This window comes from Ursus arctos, unplaced genomic scaffold, assembly GCF_023065955.2.
Source record: "Ursus arctos isolate Adak ecotype North America unplaced genomic scaffold, UrsArc2.0 scaffold_11, whole genome shotgun sequence".
Classification (NCBI taxonomy): domain Eukaryota; kingdom Metazoa; phylum Chordata; class Mammalia; order Carnivora; family Ursidae; genus Ursus; species Ursus arctos.
Genome location: NW_026622775.1, coordinates 46,683,778 through 46,708,176, shown reverse-complemented (window position 1 = coordinate 46,708,176; position 24,399 = coordinate 46,683,778). Strand labels below are relative to the sequence as shown.

General features: G+C 35.3%; 1 protein-coding gene across 24 annotated transcripts in view; it reads right to left on the bottom strand.

Annotated features, from left to right (window-relative positions):
* Positions 1-24,399, bottom strand: part of RAPGEF2 (Rap guanine nucleotide exchange factor 2) — a 230,572-nt gene that overhangs the window by 64,011 nt on the left and 142,162 nt on the right. For 2 of the 24 annotated variants that reach the window (XM_026499582.4, XM_026499583.4), the window contains exon 1: positions 18,815-18,959. The exons of the other annotated variants lie outside the window; for them this stretch is intronic. In XM_026499582.4, coding sequence (XP_026355367.2) covers positions 18,815-18,874 — 60 coding nt within the window. In that variant the 5' untranslated portion in view covers positions 18,875-18,959. Of the gene's footprint in view, positions 1-18,814; positions 18,960-24,399 lie in introns of those variants that run through there. 24 annotated transcript variants of the gene reach the window in all.

The window sequence follows — 24,399 nt, the reverse complement described above, 5'->3', positions numbered from 1 at the left end:
ATATAGGCGATTAGTTATGCGGCACTGGTTGCTATAATAATTTAGTAAATAGTTCTGACCTCCTATAAGTTATGTGGGTGCCTAAACAGATTTCCAAGGAACAAGGGGTCAGATTATAAAAATATTCAGGGTATTTCAGTAATGACTTATTAAATATCCTAATAAAATGAATACTTATTTTGACAAAGCACCCAACGAGAGAGTAGCATTAGGAGGCCACAGTTTATAACATGAAACTATAGAAAGAATATATGGCTAGTTCCAAGCTGTCTGTGTGACTCAAGAAAATCATTTAAATTCCTTGCAACTCAATTTCCTCACCAGCATAGAACAGACATAACAAGGTCTGTCCTGCCCACCTCGGAAGAGAGCTGTGAGAATGAATGGAGGATAAATGTGAAAGAATTCTAGTAATATAAAGCATTATATATATAAATGCAAGGTTGTGTATGCAAGTACAGTGACAGGCCTGGGAGGATTTTTAGGGGCTCATTTAACATAATCTCATTTCACAGTTGTGGGAACTGATGTCAGAGAAGGTGAATTAGCATGGCACTGCTAACACTAGAATCCAGATCTTACTTTTACATAATAGAAAAAAATTTGAATAGTTTCCAAATTCTCTACAATATAAACCGTAGCATTAATATTTTTAAACAAGTATTCTAAAAAACACAAAGATACTAAAAGGGAAAAGTAACTTGGAATTCATTACTAATGATGTATGATGTTTGTATAAACCAAAAATCATGTAGGATTAATTTTAATCTCAATTCCATGATATATGTGTCTTAAAACAATGACTGCTCTCAGAAAAGCATGTAATTTTCATAATGCTAAATGGTCAAGCCCTTTCCACGTAAGGACACAAGCAAGTACCTCTACCTGGTTTTTGGCACTGAATTATATTGAAGGCCTTCAAAGATAGCTTAATCTTTAATATAATCCATATTAATACTGTTTCTAAATAGTATGTCTCAAACTTCTTATTATCCCAAATTAGCTTATACCAGAAATTTTTTGCTATTTAGGTGAATATTTATTTCTGTATTTCATGTAAAAGTTAAAGAACTGCATGACTTACTATAACAAAATTCTGATAGTTAACAATGTTAATCCTAATTTATCATTAGAATTGCTAATATAAATATTGGGGGGTTGATGTATGCTGGCTCCTACTTTATACCCTATTCAGTTTCATCTAAGTTTATCTAGCCATAGGGGGGTAAAAAAATCTTTCCAAGGTGAAACAATTATTCACTGATTCTGAACTTAATAATATTTGCCTATATCTGCATTTTTGTACTTTTTATTAATTCGTCTCTTATACAATCCAGAAATACTTATAAAATGGCTGAGATCTTAGAGTCAAGGAGCTGGCCACATTAAAATCACAGGAAACGAGATTCAGGCAAAAGAAACAACTAGAAGGGAGACTCCATGGCTTGGTCTGTTAAATGAACAAAAGGAAGATCATGGCAGCTGAAGTGGAGTCGAGAAGGAAAGTAGAACAAGGTGAGCAAAGAAGAGCAAGCCTCACCTGGTTCATACGCAGCTTTGTAGGGAATACAGATTTTATTCCAGGTGCAAGAGGGAGTTACTAAAGAGTTTTAAAAGAAATGACATGGTCTAGGTCATATTTACAAGATAAATCAGGCTGCTATGTGAAAATGGCAAGACTTGAAGTAAAGGGAACAGTGGGAGTCAGCTGGAATAGTCCAAGTGAGATGATGGAAGCTTGGTTCAGGATGGTAATGGAGATGGAGAGAAAAAGCATGAATTCATGATTTAAAGGGTAGAATAAACAGGATTTGATGAAGAATAATGAGTTTTGGGCAACGTGAAGAACCAAAGATAATTTGTAGCTTTAGAGTTTCGATATCTTAATAGATGGTAATCCCAAAGATGATGAGATGAGGAAAACTAAAGAACCATAGGTATTTGTGGCCTACTCAATTAGTTGGTTGGTTGGGTTTATTTTTTGATGGTGGTTGGGAGAACACTCAGGAGTTATATTTTGAGTTGACAACATCGACATCAATATATCTAGTGGGTAACTGAATATATAGTCTTGAATTTTATTATAATCAACCAGTGGATGTCTGGTTTGGGGGGCGAAATTTTGTAAGACTTTTCACCTGCTCATTAAGTGTTTATATGTTAATACATATAAAAATAATAAATGATCAAGATGATTATGATGATGAGGAAGACTATATTTTGATTTATACTGTAATGGGATAAAGATTCTTGAAATCAATAAACAGATGGGATAACAAGAGATACAAAATCCCATTTTCTCTCCCTTTTGATCTAAGCCATTAATAATACACACTAGCAAAAATTTAAAAAGTAGTCCCACAGGAATGTAAAATAGAAATCCACTTATATTTTACAGTAAAGTTAGCTTAAACATCCAGAATTCTGCTCACAGAATCTTTTAAAGAACTTGCAAAATAACTAGTACCTCCTCCAAATGTATAAACCTAATAAAAGTTCAGGTGAACTAGGTGTTTGTCATTTGACTTAATGTGCCTTTGTAAATAGAGTCTGTTCTTTAAATGCTTTCAGGATCACAAACCTCCTGAGATAGAAATCTCCTTTCTTTTACATCTTAAGAGAACTCAAAGATCAGAATCAAGAAAAACTAAATAGTAACCAAGACACCAATAACAAAACACATCAAGCAAATCAGACATCATCTCTGATTTCCTTTATGTATCCTCTTCTCTTGAAGGCCACGGTCTGACATCTGTTATTCTCTGATGCTTATAAACTAGATATCTTCATATCAAACTAGACAGATGCATATGTTCATATATGACCAAACAAGGCTTAATCTAATGTATTCTACCAACTATGGAAAACTGGGGAATAAGAAATGGAAAGTAAAGGAGGTGGAAAATAATCTTAGTTCAATGCAGAGAGAGTAAATTAAGACATCTTTATTCCAAAGTGAATAACTGACTTAAGTGGTGAAAGGAGGGGAAAAGTGATAAATACACAATTGCCAAGAATTCTATATATTCCACTTAATTAAATGCTTCAAATCTGTGAGATATTCTGAAGTGAATGGAACAACAACAACAAAAGATTTAATCACCTTTAATTCAGGAAAAGGGGGACAGGGTATCAATTTGAATGAATACCCGACAAGTCAGATACTATGTACCCCCACGAGGACACAGCTTTGCTTATCTCAGAGCAGATGACCTGCTCTGTGTGTCCGTGTGGGTGTGTGTGGTGTGGGAGTGGGGGAGCAAGGATTAACAACATCCTTCATATTTCCAACCTAAATCCTCCCCAGGGTGGTTAGTCACCAGGTACCTTAAAAAAAAATCCTTGAAGTGTTCAATTTCACAAGGCCCAAGGGTTCCTCGGCATTATTTGTGTAAGAAGCTTGTGATATATGTATCTCCCTTTAAGTCAGTGAGTGGTGAGACAAGAAAACACTTGCCTTACCCGAGAGCATGTTTAGTTGATACGGTTATTATATTGTTGTGTTAGAAGAAGGCAGGTACCTTTCTTGGTTGATTTGGGGAAAACAACTCTGAAACAACAATGGTTTTTCTGGCAGAAGTGCTAAGGGAATTAGGAGAAAGGGAATTAGGAGAAGGCTCCAATAAAGTCAGATTTAGGAGCTGTTATACCACTTTTCAGTAAAGAAACTTTAGCCTAAAGTTGTTCACTTTTCTTAAATTGAAATATGGATGATTTCACTGAGAAACAGCCTAACATAAAATATGCTGCACTTAGCATATAAGAATTTCAGTGTTAACACCTTTTTTGGCACAGATTGTCAATTTTTATTGCATGCAAATTTGGGGGGGGGGAGAATGAACTCATGACTTAAAAATCTGGCAACTGCTTGAATTTCACTGTAAAGAAGCATCATTAAGAAGCTGGGAATGTGAGTCACTTAATATCGGGCTTCAGCTAAATTCTTAAGTGGTTACATAACACCACTAATTTTTAAGAACAAGAAAGATTTTTTTTTTTAACGTCAGGCTTTAGGATTTCCTTTTTCTGTTTTTCATACTACAAAAATGTCATGTCTGACCCTACTATATATATTACTTATTGTGTTTTTTTTTTGTAAGAATGAAACCTCTCCATATCTTCAGACAGATGTCCATTATTAACCTCGCTCTCCAAGATCATATCTTTCTTTAGGTTTGGAAACTCATCTCTCTATGATAAAGCTTCATGTTTACAAAATAAGGTAAAACATGAGGAATTCCACTGCAATAATTAAAACAGCACTAAAATCCTGGTTAGATCACACATTACCAAATAATTGAATTAAAAATTAAAAACCATGCTTTAAATCCTAGAAGCTTCACACCATGCAGATAACATGTTTGAATGATTAACAAAAGTTTTCACTCAAGCTTTGACATTTTGACATGAAGTAAATATAAATTTTAAATTTTGGAAAACGAATAAAGAACATATATTTGATAATTAGTCTTAAAAATCGTTTGAACTTCTATATAAATACTTCCCCAAAATTAGCTGTAGTAAAATTAGAAAAACAAATATATAAGTTCTATGCTTATCATTAGTCAAAGGCACGCTTTTGTGAGAACAAGGGTCACATACAACTAATATTAATTTGCTTAAGCTGTAAGAGCTTCTTTTCCCAGAATTTTAAAAAAGATGAAAAGAACCAGACAAAAGAAAATATTATCGTAATTTAACATATATAACATTGTGTTTAGAGCAACAAGAAAGCAAATAACCATGTCCCTCTTACATGCTCAGCATTAAATTATCTTTCACAAAGCAAAAGGCTTTTTTTTTTTTTTTTTAACCGAAAAGCAATATGTACAGTTAAGAGGTATAGAACTCCCACATTCCGGCCTTTAAATTTTTCTTCTTACGAGAAAGCAGCATTTATGAGCCCCATAATGACTATTTTAAATCCCCTGAATCACATCACAATAGAAAAACACTGTGTAGCATAATGTAAAATGGCATATTTAAATATGACCCAAAATTCTATGCTTCTATAATCTATATTAAGTTGTGAGCAAAATAAAGGCATTTCTACCTTGATCATTTCTCTAAGCAAAGGTTAACTAGAAAGGCCAACCACCTTAAGAAGAAACAGAATACATACCATGATATAGTCTCTTTCGTTAGAAAAGGCAAGAAGAACAGATTTAAATTAAGACTTGGTGTATAAAAGCTGAAAGCATAGAATTTGTATCCACATAATGAACTGATGTCTCCTCTAAAGACGTCAGATTGCTGTTCAGCTAAACTATCTAAAAATACCTCCTTGCAAACACACACACACACACACACACACACACACACACGAAATGACTACAAAGACAGGTCTTACTAAGCAGCTCTACTTGCACAAAAATCACTTAATAAGTGGGGAAAAATTTTAAAGTATTTAGGGAAAATTTAACGGGAATTTTTCATAGCAACTATGATCTTTTATGAGCTATTTTGAAACCCAGTCCCAATCTGTAAAAAGTAGTTAATGAAGGATCTTAAAGCAAATCATAATTGATCTAAGATGTCCAACAGAGACTCAGGTTCTATGAACTTAAAACAAGATAAAGAAAGATAAATCTCAATATCACTGTCAACATTCTATTTAAAAACCAAGAAAAGGGAAATTTTCTGGCTGGAAAAGTGGGAATCAAACTCACGGATGCCACCGTATGCCAGACCCTGCGCCACATACGTAATCCCCACAAACAACCTATGAAACAGGCATCGTTAGCAGCACCTTACAGACCAGGAAAAACGGTTCAGAAATTTAACTAATCTGCTTACTGCCACACAGCTACTAAGAAGAGGTAGCTTCCAACCCACAGACAAATGATTCTGGAATATTATAATCTAACATCAATAACGGCATTCACATAGGCTGTAGAGTCTGCAAATTCTGAAAATATTAACTTTTTATATTTGTCTTATTTAAACCTCAAGTTTTACACAGGGAGAGTCTCATTTCAGTCCTAGTACTATTTTGATAATTAAAGAAAATAATATGTGTAAGGTACTTAGTAAAATAATTGTAACTATTACTGTAATCATTAATAATCTCCCAAACAAGGTTGTGGGGGAGACCAGTACTGTCATCATGTCTCCACTTTGAAGTGAGAAAACAGAAACTTCAAGAAGGTAAATGACTTGCCTAACAGTTGAGCATCAGAACAAGGACCCAAAGCGAGGTCCTTGTACGTGAAGTATTTTACTGTTCAACTACACAAAAACCTACTTGGAATAGTTCCTTCTTATTACAATGGGGAAAGGTTCATGGCTGAAGCAGGTATTTTACTTTAAATATCCCTGTTAGAAGCTTGAAGATGATACGCAATGAGCATTGTTAGGGAGTTTTGCTATGCTAGGTCATTTCGGTATGCATCCTGTTTGCTCTCAGGTTCAGGGTAACACTTCAAAGCCACCCATTAAGTTTTTTTATAAACCAACTGAAGGCAATATCTTCTTCCACAGCATCTGTGGATAGAACTTAGAGGAGGGAACAAAACAGAGATAAGAAGTAATATATATCCCGTGCGTAACAGAGCCAGTACTTGATACACCTTGACGGATGGCCTCTAATCCTGCCTACTACAATGCCCCACCCACCATCCTACTTCACGGAGAATGGAGACTGAACCTAGGGCCATTAGCACTGCCAAGAAAAGTCTTCTTAATGCAAGAGAGTCCATAATCATTGGATCTTGGGTCACTGTTGTGGCCAGGTTAAAGTATATTTTAACACAGCTTTCTAAAAGGTGTATTACATTCCACAGTCCCAAGAATATGTGTTATAGGGATGGAGGTTAAAGAAATGTCAAAATTGTGATGAAGACGGACCTAACTATGATTCACTTATCTGCATTTAAAATGGCTAAGACAATGCTGCTAAAGCTGTGTGTCTGAAAAAAACTATCTCATCTGGCTAAATGCTAAAATTAGCTCCTTATAAATTACTTATCTCACTAGAAACAAATTAAGAGGGCAATCATATCACCCAAACAGTAAGTAAAAAAAACAGCATTCTTTTCTATCTTGATGTATAAAAATAGGGTAATGTGAAAGACCTCTGAAGAACCATACAGATGGGAAATCTCAGATGTGTGTGGGGACCCAGAAAAGGCTGAATTAACAAGAGAAAACTTCCACGTAAAGAGTTAGAGTAATTCTTTAATACAAAATTACATTCTTGTAATTCTAGCCACATTTACAGGGGAATAAAACATATTTCTCTTATTTCCTTCAAGATCAAGGTAAAGTTACTCTATATTTTATGGTAGGGATGGTAATTACTACATCACACATACGAAATCCCTTTGAAACTTACACTAAATAAAATCTTAATGTAGGGGGAGAAATACACTGTTCTCAAACTTTCTGGTGAGAATTATAATCCACAGAATACATAGAAAACAGGATTGGACCATCCTTGCAACAATGCACTAGAAGCCAAGTTTAGTGCCCTCATGCAACTTCCAAAATAGATCTGCATGTGCACAGGGGTGTGTGTTGTGTTTATGTGTGCACATGCATGCACACGTGTACAATAAAGACTTCCACTGGCTCCACCACGTATTAGCTGTATCACTTTGGAAAAGTTACTTTACCTCTCTATGCCTTGATTTCTTTGTGTATAAAAGGAAGACAATATACTTATATGGGTGTGAGGATTAAATGAGATAATATATGAACAGTTTTGAACATTACCTAGAACATAGGAAGCCTTCAATTTTAGCTAATGACATTATTACTATTACTTTTTTACTCTAATACTAAATTAATGAACAGAAGATTGCTTGCTGAGTATGAAACTGCAGAGGAAGAAAGGTGAATCAACATAAGGACATGTCATCTAAGCAAAGGGAAAACCTAACACAGTCTCATGACAGATTTTATTTTCCTTACCTCCTGGATAACGGAGGATGACCAGCCACCTTTAAAAACATAGGAACTGAGCTTATTATGGGCCATGCATTACTCTAAGCACTTTACAGCTTTTACCTTGTTTAATCTTCACATAACCATATCATCTCCATTTTACAAATGGAGTCCACATAATAGGGAAGCTAAATAAATTAGCTAGGCTTACATAGCTAGTGAGTGGTGAAGCCAGAACGTAAGTCCAAGTTCCTGGCCCTGGAGCCCTCCTCTGCCCACTAGGCTACAGTTCTTCCTAATCCCTTCTCTCTGTGTAACTTTCTTCACCCAGGTTACAACTGGTCAGATTACAGTTTTCATTATTTCATGTACAAACTTCTTCCTAAATTGGGTTATTTTTATAGATAGAAAGTAAAAGTACTCCTAGGAACCTAAGTGAGAGTCCCCTTCTCTCATTCACTGCTAAGTTCTAAGAGCTCCTGGAGATCTCTAGGGTAGTGTTTTTTGTTTTGTTTTGTTTTTTAACATATTTCAGTACTCAGTTTCCTTTAAGTAGAAAAGACAGCTTCACGTCAATTACAAGATTACAGTATAGAAACCAATATGGGAGCAGGGCATCTTCAACCTCATTTCATCTTGGGCTTCTAGTTCTTCTATCAGATGACTCTGATGTGCTGCTTAAAACCTCCAAAATCTGTCTGCCTGAAATGCCTTTATTCCTTACATCCACTCCTATCCCCCTGGTGGGCTCCAGCTGCCCCCCTGTATATTCCTCCATTAGGCCCCATACATAACACTAATGTACATGTCAGTAGGTGTCTCTCCTGCTGCTCTTCTGTGAGCAACTCTGAGACAGAAGCGAGGTCTTATTCACAAATAACCAAGACCCAATACAGAATACATTTTCCCGAGACCAGTGATTTTGTATATCTAGTTCCACAACTATATGTACACTATTATTGTAACATACAAATGTTATGAAACAAAATTATACTAAGTAGTATACTGATATATTTCACTGATTCTAAGATATACAATTTCTTTTTTATTTTAACATCTTTGAAACTGGGATCCATCTTAAAATCAATGAAAAGAAAATACTGGGTTATTTAAAGCAAGGTGAATCAATCAATGGTGTCTTAGATTTGACGAAAAATTACATTTTCATTAAATTACACACAAATTTTTAAAGAAAATAAGCTTAGGGAATTCTTGATCCATCCCACCTGCTGCTCACCTAATATAATTAGGAGAAATGATTAGTCAACTATGTCCAGATCAATAGAAATGGTTTGACTACTAGCTACCCTCAAGAAAGACCTAAAACAAAGCCCATACTTCAGAAACTTAACTCATGAACATTACAATCCCAGGTGGTACCCTGGCCATACCACACTTTTCACTATATTCTAACATTAGTGGCTTTCTAATTACTACCTGAATCCACAGCATTGGGCCAAAATTCTTTGACCTGCCACTGAGAGGGCTCTACAATCGGAGCCTTCTCTCATCAACGTGTGCACCTCCCACTGCCCATCCCTCTCAGCTAAGCTCATCTATACTTACTGTTGCTTGACTGTTCATGAACACTTTTTATTCAGTGCTTTCGCTCATTCTGTTTGCCTTGCAAACATTCCTCCCATTTCCTTTTTTCTTCACATCTTGCTTATCTCTTGCCCTTATTTGTGGCACAGCTCAAATCCTATTTCCTTCTTTGTAGACTACTCAAATTATATGTAACATTCCTGCTTGTGCACTCCTATGTATTTTTTGTCAATACTGCTCACCCAAGCATTTAAATATATGCAACCAGAAGCAAAATTTTCAAACCATATTTTTAAATCTCTTTTATGGAAATCTGGATAAAATCCACAAGAAAACATTCAATGTTTTCTTATTTTGACATTTTATTCAGCTAACACTGAAAACACTTCTATTATTTGAGAACTACAATCTATATTCTCTTCTACTCAAAGAGAGAGCTTAAGTGGTCTTGCTCTAAGAAAACACTGAGAGACATTTAAGTTATCCATATCTCTTTTTCTAGAGCAAAAGTAAGTTTTCATTTAATATCACTACGGTCAACTTTTGTGATGTTTGTTCTTCAACACCAGGCTTTATATCTTATTTATACAAAGTTGTTAATTTTTTCAAGGGGACAATAAGCAAAAAGGATAATGAAAGGTAAAGAAATCTGGGAAAAAGCCCAACTAAAAGGAATACAAAAAAAGTTTCAGCGATAAAAGACATGATACACAGTGGAAAGGAAAGAGGACAGGAATGCCCTCACAGGTGTTCATAAATTTTCTTTAGCTAAGCCATTTGAAAGCTCACTTCTTTTCCTTTTGACATTTTAATACTGACTTCCAATATCTTAAGATTTTTCATAAACTTCAAGAAAAGCACAATGATATGAATAGAGTAAGCTTTATTAAGATCACATTGCATTTTTTCTCTTCTATATTTGGGATGGAATTCTAACACTAACTTAAGAAGCTCTTAAGTAAATAACAAAATGTAAAATATTATATATAACATATATATTGTATATCAATATAGAATATATGGCAAACTTTGAAACTATAAAGTAGACAAAGCAGCTGAGGATAGAAGCTTCATACTAGTTACAGGTGTCTCTTAAATCAGTTGTCCTTAAATATATTTTCTACATATATTTTGGGGGTAGGAAAATCTAGAAAAAATGCTATTACCAAATTTTATACTATGGTGTAATATGAACATACCTGTAATAAGAAGCTATATATTAAAATGTTACCAATGGTTTTATCTGACTAGTAAAACTGTGATTCTTTTTCTGTCCTTGTCTTCACCTGTTTTCTCTTCAATGAACATATAAGTTAAGTATTTTTTAAATTACAAATTATGCACAAAACTAATAAGGCAGACAAGCTGCAGGTTAAACTGCCACTTGAATAACCATAACACAAAGCAAACAAGCACCAAAAATTAGTTTACCTATTCAGGGGGTAGCTCTTCTAAAATAATTTTAAATTATTTTTATATTTAGATAAATGTTATCTCTAAAGTAGCATAATTTTGACATTTGATTGTTTTCACAAATGGAATTAATTCAAACAAGAAATAGGAAACTTTATACATTAATATAATACAAATATAACATAAAATGCCTATTTTTAATTGCCACTTAATATGAAGAAAAATGTATTTTTAAGAAAACAAGTAAGTATGAGATTAATTAGCCATAAAGAAAAAGTTAATTTCAGCCTTCACATTTCAATCACTAGAAACCTAGGTTGTAAATTGTACTCATCACTCAACTTCTGCCAACCTCTCCTGGTCCCCCCCTTGCCCAGCCACTACAAGCCCAGTGAATCCTTCTAAATCCTTATTGATAACTCCAAGCAATCTTCGTCTTCACTAATAGTAAAAGTGCTATGCACTTCTCAGTTCCATAAAACCTGGAAAAACTACGTCACAATATTCCCATTTAACTCCAAATTTTTCCTGATTACAGAAAAAAAAAAGTGCTTTCATTTATTCAAAATAGTTCAGAGAGTAGAAATGTCTCACTGAACCCATCCTATTTCTCTAGGAGAACAGAGGCAATCGAGATTACAATTCTATAGCTTTTTTTTTACAGCCATGTTTGTCTTCGTTTATTATGAAAGGCATGAAGTTGTATACCAGCACTTAGTGAAAATTTGACCTACTGGAAATAATTCATTATAAGGTGCTCCCACCATAATCTGTATTTTTAAGTTCTCTAATTAAAATTAACTTTACCAATTAAAAAAAACCATGCAGAATGTTAAATTCTAGCTTTTTCTATATACCTAAATTAGAAATGAGATTATGAGTTAATTATTTTTAATTATTTTACACAAGCACATACATAGGCATGAAATACATTCATTATATATGTATTACATATATAATATATATGTATACATATGGGGGTATTTCATTTAATAATCAATCCAAGTCAATATATAAACCAATAATGTATTTCTCTAGAGTTCACAAAAAAAGAATATGTACTTTAGTCTGAAAGGTGTTTTCAGACTATCACTTTATCAATCAATAAATGTAAGGTTACTCCATAACTAATACATCTCTGAGAACAGCCCTTATAATGAACATGCAGTGTAATCTGGTGTACTGATACGGAATGAAGAGATTCGAAGGGCATGGGGAATATTTATATAGTGACTTGACATACAAAAGAAACATAGATAAGGGGTTGACTGGTAAGTTATGCAGATATGACACATATAATAGACTGAACAATTAAGATCAATCATTATATATCATATACACACACTAAATATATATGAGAGAGAGAGAGAGAATACAACATAACTAACATAAAAAGCCTGTGCTACAGGTTCAATGAATAAGAAGAAATGACAGAGGTTGACATCTGACTAGTCCTAGGTGGCAAGGGCATTTCTCTACTAACAGAAAGGGCAAGGGCAGGGACCAAGAGCTTAAGAGGACTACCTGTATGATGCACAATGCTTTTGTGAGCATATTCTGTTGTATCACTTCTCTATGTGCTTTGGAGTATAAATGTATATCTATGTTCTCTTATATGCTTTTGTACATGGTTCTTATCTGTGTTCCCAAAAAAGGGCCCAATATTTAACCAGTCCTGTGTAACTCCTATGTCAGTACTAATAGCACTGGCGTTTTAACAATGTAAATGGAAATAATCACAAGCATATGTCAGGTCTCCAAAAATAAATTTCATTTCTTAATGTTGAAGAAAAATAAAGTCAGAGAGAGGGAAAGATCTTAGAACAAGGAAATTAACAGGGACCTGAAGGACACATTTACAAACTTTCCTTTAAAGCACGCACGCACACACACAGGTGTATATATACATCCAGACACTCATGTTCTTTTGTTCTTAAAATATCTTTTTTTAAAAAAGCTCATAACCAAACCATAATTCAAATAAAATATGTGGATAATGATAAAATGGTCATTAGATCTAAATAGGCGAAGTTTTTCAAAGTTTACAAAAGACTGCCAAAGATGTGATGGTACTAAGTATTCTTTTTCTTTTTACTAAGTACATAAAGCACTAAAACATACTTCATTAAGGATTTAAATTACATAAAAATAATTTTACATGACTATTATTAAATAGGAAAATGAAGAAAACCGCACAATTACTCTGGAGGGATTCTTAAACAGATTACCTGAATAAAATATTTAAGAGTGTTGTCAGACCTAAAATCAAGGAAATCAACTGAAGAAATTTCAGGTTATATTTCAGGGATATTTATAGCTACATGACCAAATTTACAGGGCATATAAAATATGATATTTTAAATGAGAACGAAAAACTATGACTAGTGATCTTACTATGGTTAAACAGTTAAAGGAAAAGAAATAATTGAGCTTCTAATGATGCATTTTAAACATTTCTTTTTTTTAAAGTTGATCATTCTCTTTTCACTAATCTTAATTGATTTAATTTTTATATAGTCTATTTTTAAATGGACCATTATTAAATTATTAAACAATATTTAAAAGCAAGGATGGTAAGTATGGTTCTTCTCTTGACTAAAAGTAAGGATTTTTCTTTAATATATTCCACAATGAGACAGAGCTTTTTTCAATCTCACACATATAAGTAGTGCATGTAATACACTGCAAGTTTCTAAAATAGATTTCTTCACTTCTAACAGGGTAAAAAGATCTATTATTTGTTGCTAGGGTTTCTTGGCCCAAATCCAAGGCAAGATGACCTTGTCCTTGAATAAAACAATAGGATATTGCTTCCTCTCAAGCTTCTTTGCTAGCTAGCACAGTGAAAAACCTCCCCAAGAGATGAGTTTATTTCATCTCAGGAAATATATCTGTCATAATAGATGAAAAGAAAAAAGATCAGATAAAGAAAAGGTGGAGTCTTAACCCAAAAGACGCATAACCTAACATCTATAATTAATTTTAGTGCTATTTTCTACATTGCTAAGGAAAATGTATCAATCAAATTATATTAAAGAGATACTCCACTCAGTGTTTACAGACAAGGTCAAATTGTGATGGTAGGAAAAAAAGCAATTTCTTAAAAATTGAGTTTTCTTTTTCTTTTTTTTAAAGATTTTATTTATTTATTCGACAGAGATAGAGACAGCCAGCGAGAGAGGGAACACAAGCAGGGGAAGTGGGAGAGGAAGAAGCAGGCTCACAGCAGAGGAGCCTGATGTGGGGCTCGATCCCATAACTCCAGGATCACGCCCTGAGCTGAAGGCAGACGCTCAACTGCTGTGCCACCCAGGCGCCCCAAAAATTGAGTTTTCTTAAATCTATTTTAGTTAAAGAAAGAGGGGGTGCTTTGGGAGGTGGAGATGAAGAGGAGATCACAGTCCTTTCCTGGATCTTCAAATTATAGTCATTATTTGTCAGGTATCCTAATATCTTCCTCCCCATCACCTGTATTGACCTACTCTCTAATATAATCCATTCCAACAGTGACGATTTCATTGATTTTCCTAACCTTCTGATTCCTCATATGCTTCTACATCTTTCTGCCTTGGACCCTCACATGTTATTCTTCCATTCTATACTTCCTTCCTATTATTCTTCCTTCTCTGTACTGCACTTTAAACAGTACAACTACATCCTTAATACATGGTACAAAGAAAGCAAGAATTCATTCAAGATACGATCTCTCATCTAACTATAAATAAATCAATTTACAAGCACTGGTTATAAGAATAAATAAAATTAAGCATTACATATTAGGTGCCTCTAAATCATTATTCAGAAAAAGCAGAGACGAATATGAAGAGACAAGGAGCAAGTGAAAGTCAAGCAAAGAGTATTGCATGCTGAGAAATAGGAAAAGAAAATGAATCTGAAGGCTCTGTAATCAGATCATCTTGTCCTAAATAAAAAAATCACAACTGGGGGAAAAATATGTTGACAAGGAAGAGAAAGTAGATTATAGAGGGCCTTAGTGACCAACAGAGATTCAGACATATGGTTAAGCTACATCATATCCTTCTTGGTTAAGGCTAATGAAATAATGAAATTTATATTTATGGCTACAAACGAGCCATGAGCAGTATGGACCTCAGAGAGGTGATCACAAATTCAAGTTGGGTTCCATGATAAATGCAGACTTCATTAAAGCACAAACAGGGTAGAAGAAACAGCAAGACTCAGTGCTTCCAATGGAGCACAAGTAGCCAAGGTCAGGCTGTCACAAGTTACAAAGGGAACAGCGGAAGGTGAGGTGTGAAGGTTATGTTTAAAGAGTTGAACAGCAAAAGTAAAAAGGTATGTGTACGATAAGGCCAAACACAGAAAAGCAGAAAGAGGAAGGAGCTGAGCTAAATGGCATCTATTCCTGATCACCCCAACTCAAGTCTAAAGAGAACATCAAAATTGCAAGTGGCAATAAGTACCTTTATAAAACTACTTTATGAAAGTTTTATACAATAATTTTGATCAAGATATTGTTGCTTTTTTATATTAACAGTGCTTAGAATGTCACAAACACCAGAAAGAAGAGTAGCAGGAGGAAAGTAAGCATCTTTTTCAAGTTATGTATTCCACTGATTAATACCAGCTCTCAAAATTAGGCAGTCTACACACCTAATGTACTCTACATTTGGCTACATAAGGAGAAGTAGTATAGGTTTGTGGTTAAAGCAGGGCTATGAAACCAGACAAACCTGGCTTCCAATGACAGCTCCACCACTTACTAGACTTTGGAAAAATTTATTTTTATCCTGCTCAGCCTGTTTCATTATCTCTAAAAAGGCAATGATACATCTTTCTTTAGAGGGTTGTTGTAATAATTAAGTCAGATAATATACAGTGCTTGTCATAAAATAAGTGCTCAGTAAATGACAGCTATTGTGATTTATTCCACACATTTAAGTAAAGTGTTTTCTTATGTACAACACTTTTTAAAATTATTCAATCATGCCTGAGGTTTCATCTACTGTAAGTAAAGCCCACTACCTATACCAGTAATTTCTAGGAAAAATGCACAACTGGAAAAGGGATTATTGGTTTCACAGTATTGAGTTGTTTCATTTTAAGTAATTAATTTAAAAATCTGCAAAGACTCAAACTCATCCTATAGTGCAGAATTTTTAAAAGAATGCTCAAGGAACATCCTTCCCATTAGATAACCTGAGGCAGGCAAAAAGGGGAGAGGCAAGTTAAAAAACAGTTGGTAAAGAGAGTAATGACACCTTTAATGCCATCCTAAGGCTTTCCCCAACTTACCGGGCTCATAAAACTTTTTTCATGAAATATCTATTCACAGTCCATACAACTAGTGCTCAACAGTAGTCTTTTGGAAAGTGCAGTTTTATCATACATTTCTAAAATGTATTTTATTTTCAAAATTCACAAAACCAGAAGATCCCTCTGAAGACTAACTGAAAGCACCAGCCTATAAGGATATAGCCCTGTGCCGGGTACATTTTTGGTGACACACAGGTATTCATCTCACAGTTACCAACTGACTATCTAGAACTGGGATGCGGAGGAGATGTAATAAAATATATGAAATTTACTAGTTTAGAGGGTTAAATAAGACTTCATTAATCCAAAAATACAATTAAATGAAAAATTAAACAGTATTTATTGTGCACCTACTATGTGCCAGCAACTGAGATATGCGCTGAGTTAGCCAGAAATAAAGAATAAAAGCCCAGAAGATCTGAAAACTCCTGACAAAGCAGAATTAGTGAGTTTACTACTGGTGTCCAATCACAGCTCTTTTAAGAGCGCCCAATTTAATATTTTTGCTTTTTAGTTTCTGTCTTCTATTGTCAAAGAAGTGAAGGCACTTAAAAAGCCGCAACCTTTTGTAGAAGCAGAAATGGAAGTATTTGTGAATTTACTAAATTTTACTCATTTAAAATTAGCTCTCACACTATTCTCATGAAGCCTCATAGGTCAAAAGAGGGGCGTTCTTACTCATTTTTGCTCAACAGTTTACTGAGTCACCTGTTATGTGAGAGCCAGAGTAATTATTCTCCTATTCAACTCCTTGTAAATCATTAAAATCTTAAAGGTCTACTCATTACACAGCAAAGTCTAGATAACAAAAAAACCCATCAACAAGTACAGAGCAAGATCTTGACACCGTAGGCTACCAGCTCGGCCGCACACATTGCTCTACGATGGCCAATTCTAGTAGTCCAACTTGTAAATTATCATGGGAAATACCACTCTCATGTTTTTTTAGAATTGCTTGATTCAAGGCTATTTTATGGCTGCAGTTACTTCTGCCATAGTGTTACCTTAAATTTCAGTAAAATATATACATAAAGCACTTGTCAGGAAACAAACATCCTTACAGAATAGTATACTAGGTGCTGGAGCTTACGCACTATTTGGTGTTATCCGTCCCATCTGCTCTTGTTGTCACAAATCTAGTAACACTCCCCCCACCCCCGCCACCACCCGTAAATAATTTTAACAATTTTCTCTGTTCACTGAAATTATATTATTAATAAAATACCCCCTCCTTCCATTTGGAGAAAAGTTATATGAAAAAGGTAGAAAAGGAACCTGTTGTTTAAACTTTCCTTCTAAGGTTCCTCAAGTAGTCTTAAGTAATATTCTCACTTTTACCTGGAGAAACCATGGCTACAGAGGAGCTTAATTTCAAAGGCCCTGTTAAGAAAATCAAACTACAGTAGAACTTTTCTATAACAACCTTTCCTATTAGTGAAATTAAGTATAAGGCCGGTCTTTTCCTGGATCTGACCCGAAGAGATTTAATTAGTGAGGTACCATCAGGATCTCATTACGAAGGGGCTGGGCTCTAAGCACAGCATCATAACATGTTTCCACCTCAGATATTGCCCAAAGAACATCCTGTGGTTCCCTGTAAAAGTGAGATAGTGCCTTAAGAGTCACTTCATCTACGAAAATCTCTCGGATTTAATTTATAATTTTGTTGATAAGGGTGAGCAAAACTAAACTATACCCATAGACCTAAGCATCTAAATATTCTAAAATTCATGGCCTCCTCTCTATAAATTTTCAAAGCCTTAGCGATCTATCTCCATTTTCGCAGTTTAACATCTTATCCTTTTTAGGATACATAAAAGATAATTCCTATACCCTAATAGAATACTTGCTATATGCAAGGGTGTAAAAATAGGCAATTCGAAAATACTTAGACTACTATACAAGCCGCCTAAATTTATACATTTTCATTTGGGGAATTTAAAAAATATATAGACATAAAAATATGAATTAATGTGATGGCAGAAAACCTCCAACATGGTGACATAAAAGTAGCACTGTGAGAACTCCCATTCCTGAAACAGGAGGCTCAGACTTGGTGCTAACCATAGAAAAGTGTTTCCCACAAACAGCAGTAGCTGCCTGTGGGATTTCAGCATGACAAATGCATAGCTGACTCATGGGATCAATTATAAAGAAGCAATACTTGTGGCATTAAAAAAAATTATTCTCTGTTTTTATCACCTATTAATGCATGTTAAGAAGTCAGATGAGTCCCACTGACCAAACGTTTTATTACCAAATCAATACCTAGAGCTCTCCCTCCCTCCCTCAAACCTACATGTGAATTCCTTGCCACAGACGCCTGCTCCCAATAACCCTTTTCATGATCTCTCATTCAATTCAACTACAAAAAACATTTTTAAAAAACTATTTGAGTATTAAGTTAAAGCTGAATTGTCAAGTTCTAATTTCTGACAATAAAAATTGTCCAATATTTTGCCTTAAATGAATTGTTGGTCTTGTTTAAAATTTTTAAAAAATTACAACAAAATTGGAAGCACAAGCCAGTCGTAACTTACCCTCCCTCCTCCAAGCAGCCTATTACACCCTCTAAAAAATCTGTTTTCCCTGAACAGAAGCAGCAATAATTCCCGTTTTAAAGCAATTCTCTATGACGTGCTGTTGAAGCACAAGCAGCATTGGCGATACTTACTGAATGTTTCTCCTGCTGGCCCATAACTCCATGGTTAGCTGGGATTGCTAGTGGTTTCATAATGAAGAAACATATGCTGAACTGAATTTACACATCATGTACCAATCTCTCATGGATGGCAAGTCACCCTCTACAGCATTAAATTAAAAGAAAAAAGAAAAAGGAAAAAAAAAAAAAGAGGGAGGAGGAAACCAAGCTGCAGCTTAAAGTGTCACTACTGGTAAGCTTAAAAAACCCCTCGCACTTGTAGACCAGAAAAGGAATCCGAACAACGGTGTTCGTCTCCATTTTTATAACACTGAAACTCTAACCATCTTAGGCTATGACAAGACTGAGGAAACCTTATACAGCTCTCAGTCTTCCAAGAGAACAAGATCATTTCTGAGATTGAAGAACAAGAGGCAAAAGAAAAGAAGAACAAGAAGAAGAAAAAAAAAAAGCTAAAATGGCTGACTGCACACAGACTCCCCTCAAAAAAGGCTTAATACAGAATTATATTAGTCAGGGTGGTATAAGAACCAGTCTCTAGCATTCAGCCAAGCATTGTTAATACTCTTGTTTCATTTGCAATCACACATACGGACCCCTCCAACCAAGAAAAAAAGAAAAAAGGAAAAGAAAGAAAGAAAAAATCAGGGCAGAGCATGTGAATCGGGACCTCCTCCCTAGCTGCTAATGATGCTGACAGAGTGGTGACCAGTGATCTCTGTCCCACTCCACTAACCAAGTTTGCACAATTAATCTTAGCAGCATGACACTGATGGACATTTAATTTAATGATGTCTGTCCCTCACACTCAACACAAGCATGACTGCTAGCAAGAGAGTCACTAACAGAAACACAGCACATGCACACACACAATCTCGAGAATCATGAGTCTGAATGCAATACACCAATATAATTACATTATTGTGCTTACTTTGGAGGACCATGGCTGCAGGCAGTTGGCATAGCAACGCACAAGGAAAGCCATTTCCTGGGTAGAGAGAAAGCTTCCTTTTCTAAATAAAAAATTCCTCTTAGGAAACAAACGGCATTGCTGCTTCCTGCAGAAAGCAAGACACTGTAGTCTGTCTCTTAACCTGCAAGGCTCACACTCAATGCAGTTCTAGTGATGTAAGTGGATTTCTCTCTCACCCTCCCTCTCTCTACATACACTGAAATATTCAGCTCAAATGGTACACACATTCCTTAAGACTCGCCCCCTCCTCTACTTAACCATTTCACTCATTAAGGTAGCGATGGACGATTCAGATAAAGTAACAAGCTCTTGCCTGTATTATATCAGCGGCTGTAGGTTAAGCAAGTCTCAGAGGGATGGAATCCATTGATTGCTGACTCCAAATAATATCACTGAAGACAGGGTGGGAAAACGGAGCAAGGACTTACTTGAACAGCTTTGAACTAAAATATGATTTTTCACCAATCTGAAGATAAGAGAATGGATATGACCTCTTCCCCACCCTCAAACATTACTGTCCTACAGGAAGCAAGTATCTATCAAAAATTTATAAAATGCACATTTAACAAGCTTTATATAAATTTAGAAGATGTGATTTTCACAAACACCCATGCACACACACACACAGAGCACATTGCAAATAATATCAAAATAAACACACTCACGATTTAAAAAAAAAATTCAAACTTTAGAGGTAGAGAGTTTAAATTTAATGAGGATATGTTATTCTACCATAAAACTCTTAATTTCATCTGGGTTAGAAGGGTATTTGAGAGACAGCATTATAGCTGACAAAGAATAAGGACATTTTAACTCTGAAGTACTGGTCAATTTCTCATAGTCAAATCTGTCTATAAATGCCATACATGATAGAAAATAGATACGGAAAATCTAGCAACTTTAATAATTGACTTTGGAATTGTCAGTGCTTGCTAATTTGTGTTTCTTGTCTACTTAAAACTGCACCCATGCTATTCTTTTTTCTTTTCCCCTCTCATTATCTAAAGGCAACCATTCCCTCCACATGACTATTTTGGATCTTTCTCCCTGCCCATGACTATTTTGGATCCTTCTCTCCCGCCCATCCCCAGTATACCCCTTCCATATATTATATTATCCATTATCCTTTCTTTCCCACATATATTCAACCTCTCCCCCTACAACTCGCAGGTCTCTGCACTGGCTTTTAAATATGTTCAGGTCTCTCACGTCTCAAAAACAAAACAAAGAACAAAAACCTTCATTAGATCCTACATTTTCCCATGGTTTACAGTCTAATGTCTTCACACTAACCCAGTTTACAACCAAATTTCTCAAGAATTACCTGTTTTGGCTTCCACCATTTCCTCATCCCAAGCACTTCTTCAATAAAGGACCATCATGGTCCTGTTGTATAATTTATACATCTATGAGTTATCCTTAACGCCTTTCTCCATGCCCAACCCAACACAATATCCCATTAATTAAATTCTCTACCTTTTCTCAAACTTAAATTTCTCTTCATTTCTGCTGCTATCATCCCACTTATTACTTTTTGCCGTAAAAATTGCAAAAGTCTCTTTATCGAACTATCTGGATTCAATTTTAACCTCACCCACCCTATCCGTTTAACATACTCCTCCTGAGATCTTTTAAAAACTAAAATCTGGTCATTTCAACCTAATCTACTGAGCCCTTTTTTCAATTAAAACACACCAGTGGCTTCCTATTGCTCTCAGCATACAAACTAAAATTCCTATTACAGTCTGCAAGATTTGTATGTTTTTAAGAGTTATGCCACACTCATGCCCTCCACGTCACCTGGGCTGCTCTTGTTCCCTTAAATGAGCAAAAAGGCCTTTCTACACATTGTTTCCTCCACCTAGAACATTCCTTCACGATCCTCCCTTTCCTGATTGATTCTTACTCCACCCCTAAAAACTACTGGTGAAATGCCCTCAAAGTTATCATGATATTGTGTATCACTTCCCTCTAATGCTTATTACAGTTCTAATTTTACATTTAATCATGGGATTATTTAAATAGTTAGTATCCACTTCCCCTGCTGCACTTAATCCCCATGACGGCTGCCATCATGTTTGTGTGTGCCACTGTACTTGCAGCCGCTAGCATGGTACGTATCATAGGCTCTCACCTTCTCTGGATGAATAAAATCTTCAGTGATCAGGAATGGACATCAGCAAAACCATGTTTGATCTTGTAAACTAGCTCTTATCAAAATCGCAAATGCTTTTCTACCATAAATAAATGAATGATTTAAAAGTAAATGGCACTGATCTTTGACAAAGGAGCAAGGGCAATATAATACAGCAAAGATAGTCTCTCCCACAAATGGCACTGGAACAACTGGACATTCACATGCAATAAATAAATAAATCTTGACACAGACTTTATACCCTTCACAAAAATTAACTCAAAATTATCACACACCTAAATGTAAAATGTAAAATTATAAAACTCCTACAAAACAACAGGAGAAAACCTAAATAACCCTGGGTATGGTGATACCTTTTTAGATAAAACACCAAAACACAATCCATGAAAGACATTAATTGTTAAGCTAGAATTCATTAAAATGAACTTCTGCTCTGTAAAAAAACAATATTAAGAAAATTAGAAGACAAATCACAGATCAGGAATAAATACTTGCAAAAGACACATCTGATAAAGAACTCTTATCCAAAATATACAAAGAACTCTTAAAACTCAAAAGTAAGGGGCGCCTGGGTGGCACAGCGGTTAAGCGTCTGCCTTTGGCTCAGGGCGTGATCCCGGCGTTATGGGATCGAGCCCCACATCAGGCTCCTCCGCTAGGAGCCTGCTTCTTCCTCTCCCACTCCCCCTGCTTGTGTTCCCTCTCTCGCTGGCTGTCTCTAACACTGTCGAATAAATAAATAAAATCTTTAAAAAAAAAAAAAAACTCAAGAGTAAGACAAAACTTGATGAATGGGCCAAAGACCTTAAAGGACACCTCACCAAAGAAGATATACAAATAGAAAATAAGCATACGAAAAGATGCTCCACATCATATGTCATCAGGGAAATGCAAATTAAAACAAGAGTGAGATACCACCACATAACCCATTAGAATAATCAAAATTCAAGACACTAACAACACCAAATGCTGGTGAGGATGCGGAGCAATGGGAACTTCACTCATTGCCTGTAGGAAGGCAAAATGGTACAGCCACTTTGGAAGACAGTGTGGTGGTTTCTTATGAAAATAAACATATTTATCATGTGATCCAGCAATCACACTCCCTGATATTTACTCAAAGGAGTTAAAGACTTATGTCAGGGCGCCTGGGTGGCTCATTAGTTTAAGCAAGCATATGCCTTCGGCTCAGGTCATGATCCCAGAGTCCTGGGACTGAGCCCTACATCAGGCTCCCTGCTCAATGGGAAGTCTCCTTCTCCTCTCCCTCTGCTCCTCCCCCCAGCTTGTGCGCTCTCTCTCTCTCTCTCACTTGCTCTGCTCTCTCTCTCACATAAATAACATCTTTAAAAAAAATAAAAACTTATGTCTACACAAAAAACTACATACAGATGTTTAAAACAGCTTTATTCAAAATTGCCAAAACTTGGAAGCAACTAAGATGAATTTCAGTAGGTGAACGGATAAATAAATGGTAGTACATCAAGACAATGGAGTATTATTCAGCACTAAAAAGAAATGAGCTATCAATCCATGTAAAAACATGGAGGAAACTTAGCATATTACTAAGTGAAGGAAGCCAATCTGAAAAGGCTGAATACTGTATGATTCCAACTCTATGACATTCTGGAAAAGGCAGAACTATGGGAGCAATAAAAAGATCAGTGGTTGCCAGGGGTGATGAATAGGTAGAACACAGAAGGTTTTCAGAACAAAGAAAATACTCGGTATGATATTATGATGATGGATACATGTCTTTACACATTTGTCCAAACCCACCGAACGTACAACATCAAGAGTGAACTGTAAGGTAAGCTATGGACTTCGGGTAAATATGATGTGTCAGTGTAGGTTCATACTGAGTTTAACAATGGACCATTCCGCTGAGTGATGTTGATAATGAGGGAGGATATGCATGTGTGGGGGCAGGAGATGTATGAGAAATCTCTGTACCTTTCTTGCAATTTTGTTATAAATCTAAACTGCTCTAAAAATATTTTTTTAAAAAGTACATGGTATCAAAAGGTAGAAGCAATCCAAGTCAAGTGTCCATCTATAAATGAATGTATAAACAAACTGTAGTATATACTACAATGGGATATTACTCAGTCTTCAAAAGAAATAAAATTCTTACAAGTTACAAGAATATACCTGAAAGACACTATGTTAAGTGAAACAATCCAGCCACAAAAAGACAAATACTGTAGGATTCCATTTATAGGAAGTACCTAGACTAGTAGTTAAATTCATAGACCAAAAGGAGAATGGTGGTTGCCAGGAGCTGTGGGAAGGGGTAAGAAGGAGTTATTGTGTAATAAGCATGGAGTTTCAAATTGGGAGGATGAAAAAATTCTGGGGATGGGTGGTGGCAATGGTTGTGTAACAATGGGAATGTACTTAATACCAATATACACTTAAAATGGTAAAAATGATACATTTAAATATGAATAGTTTACCACATACACACAC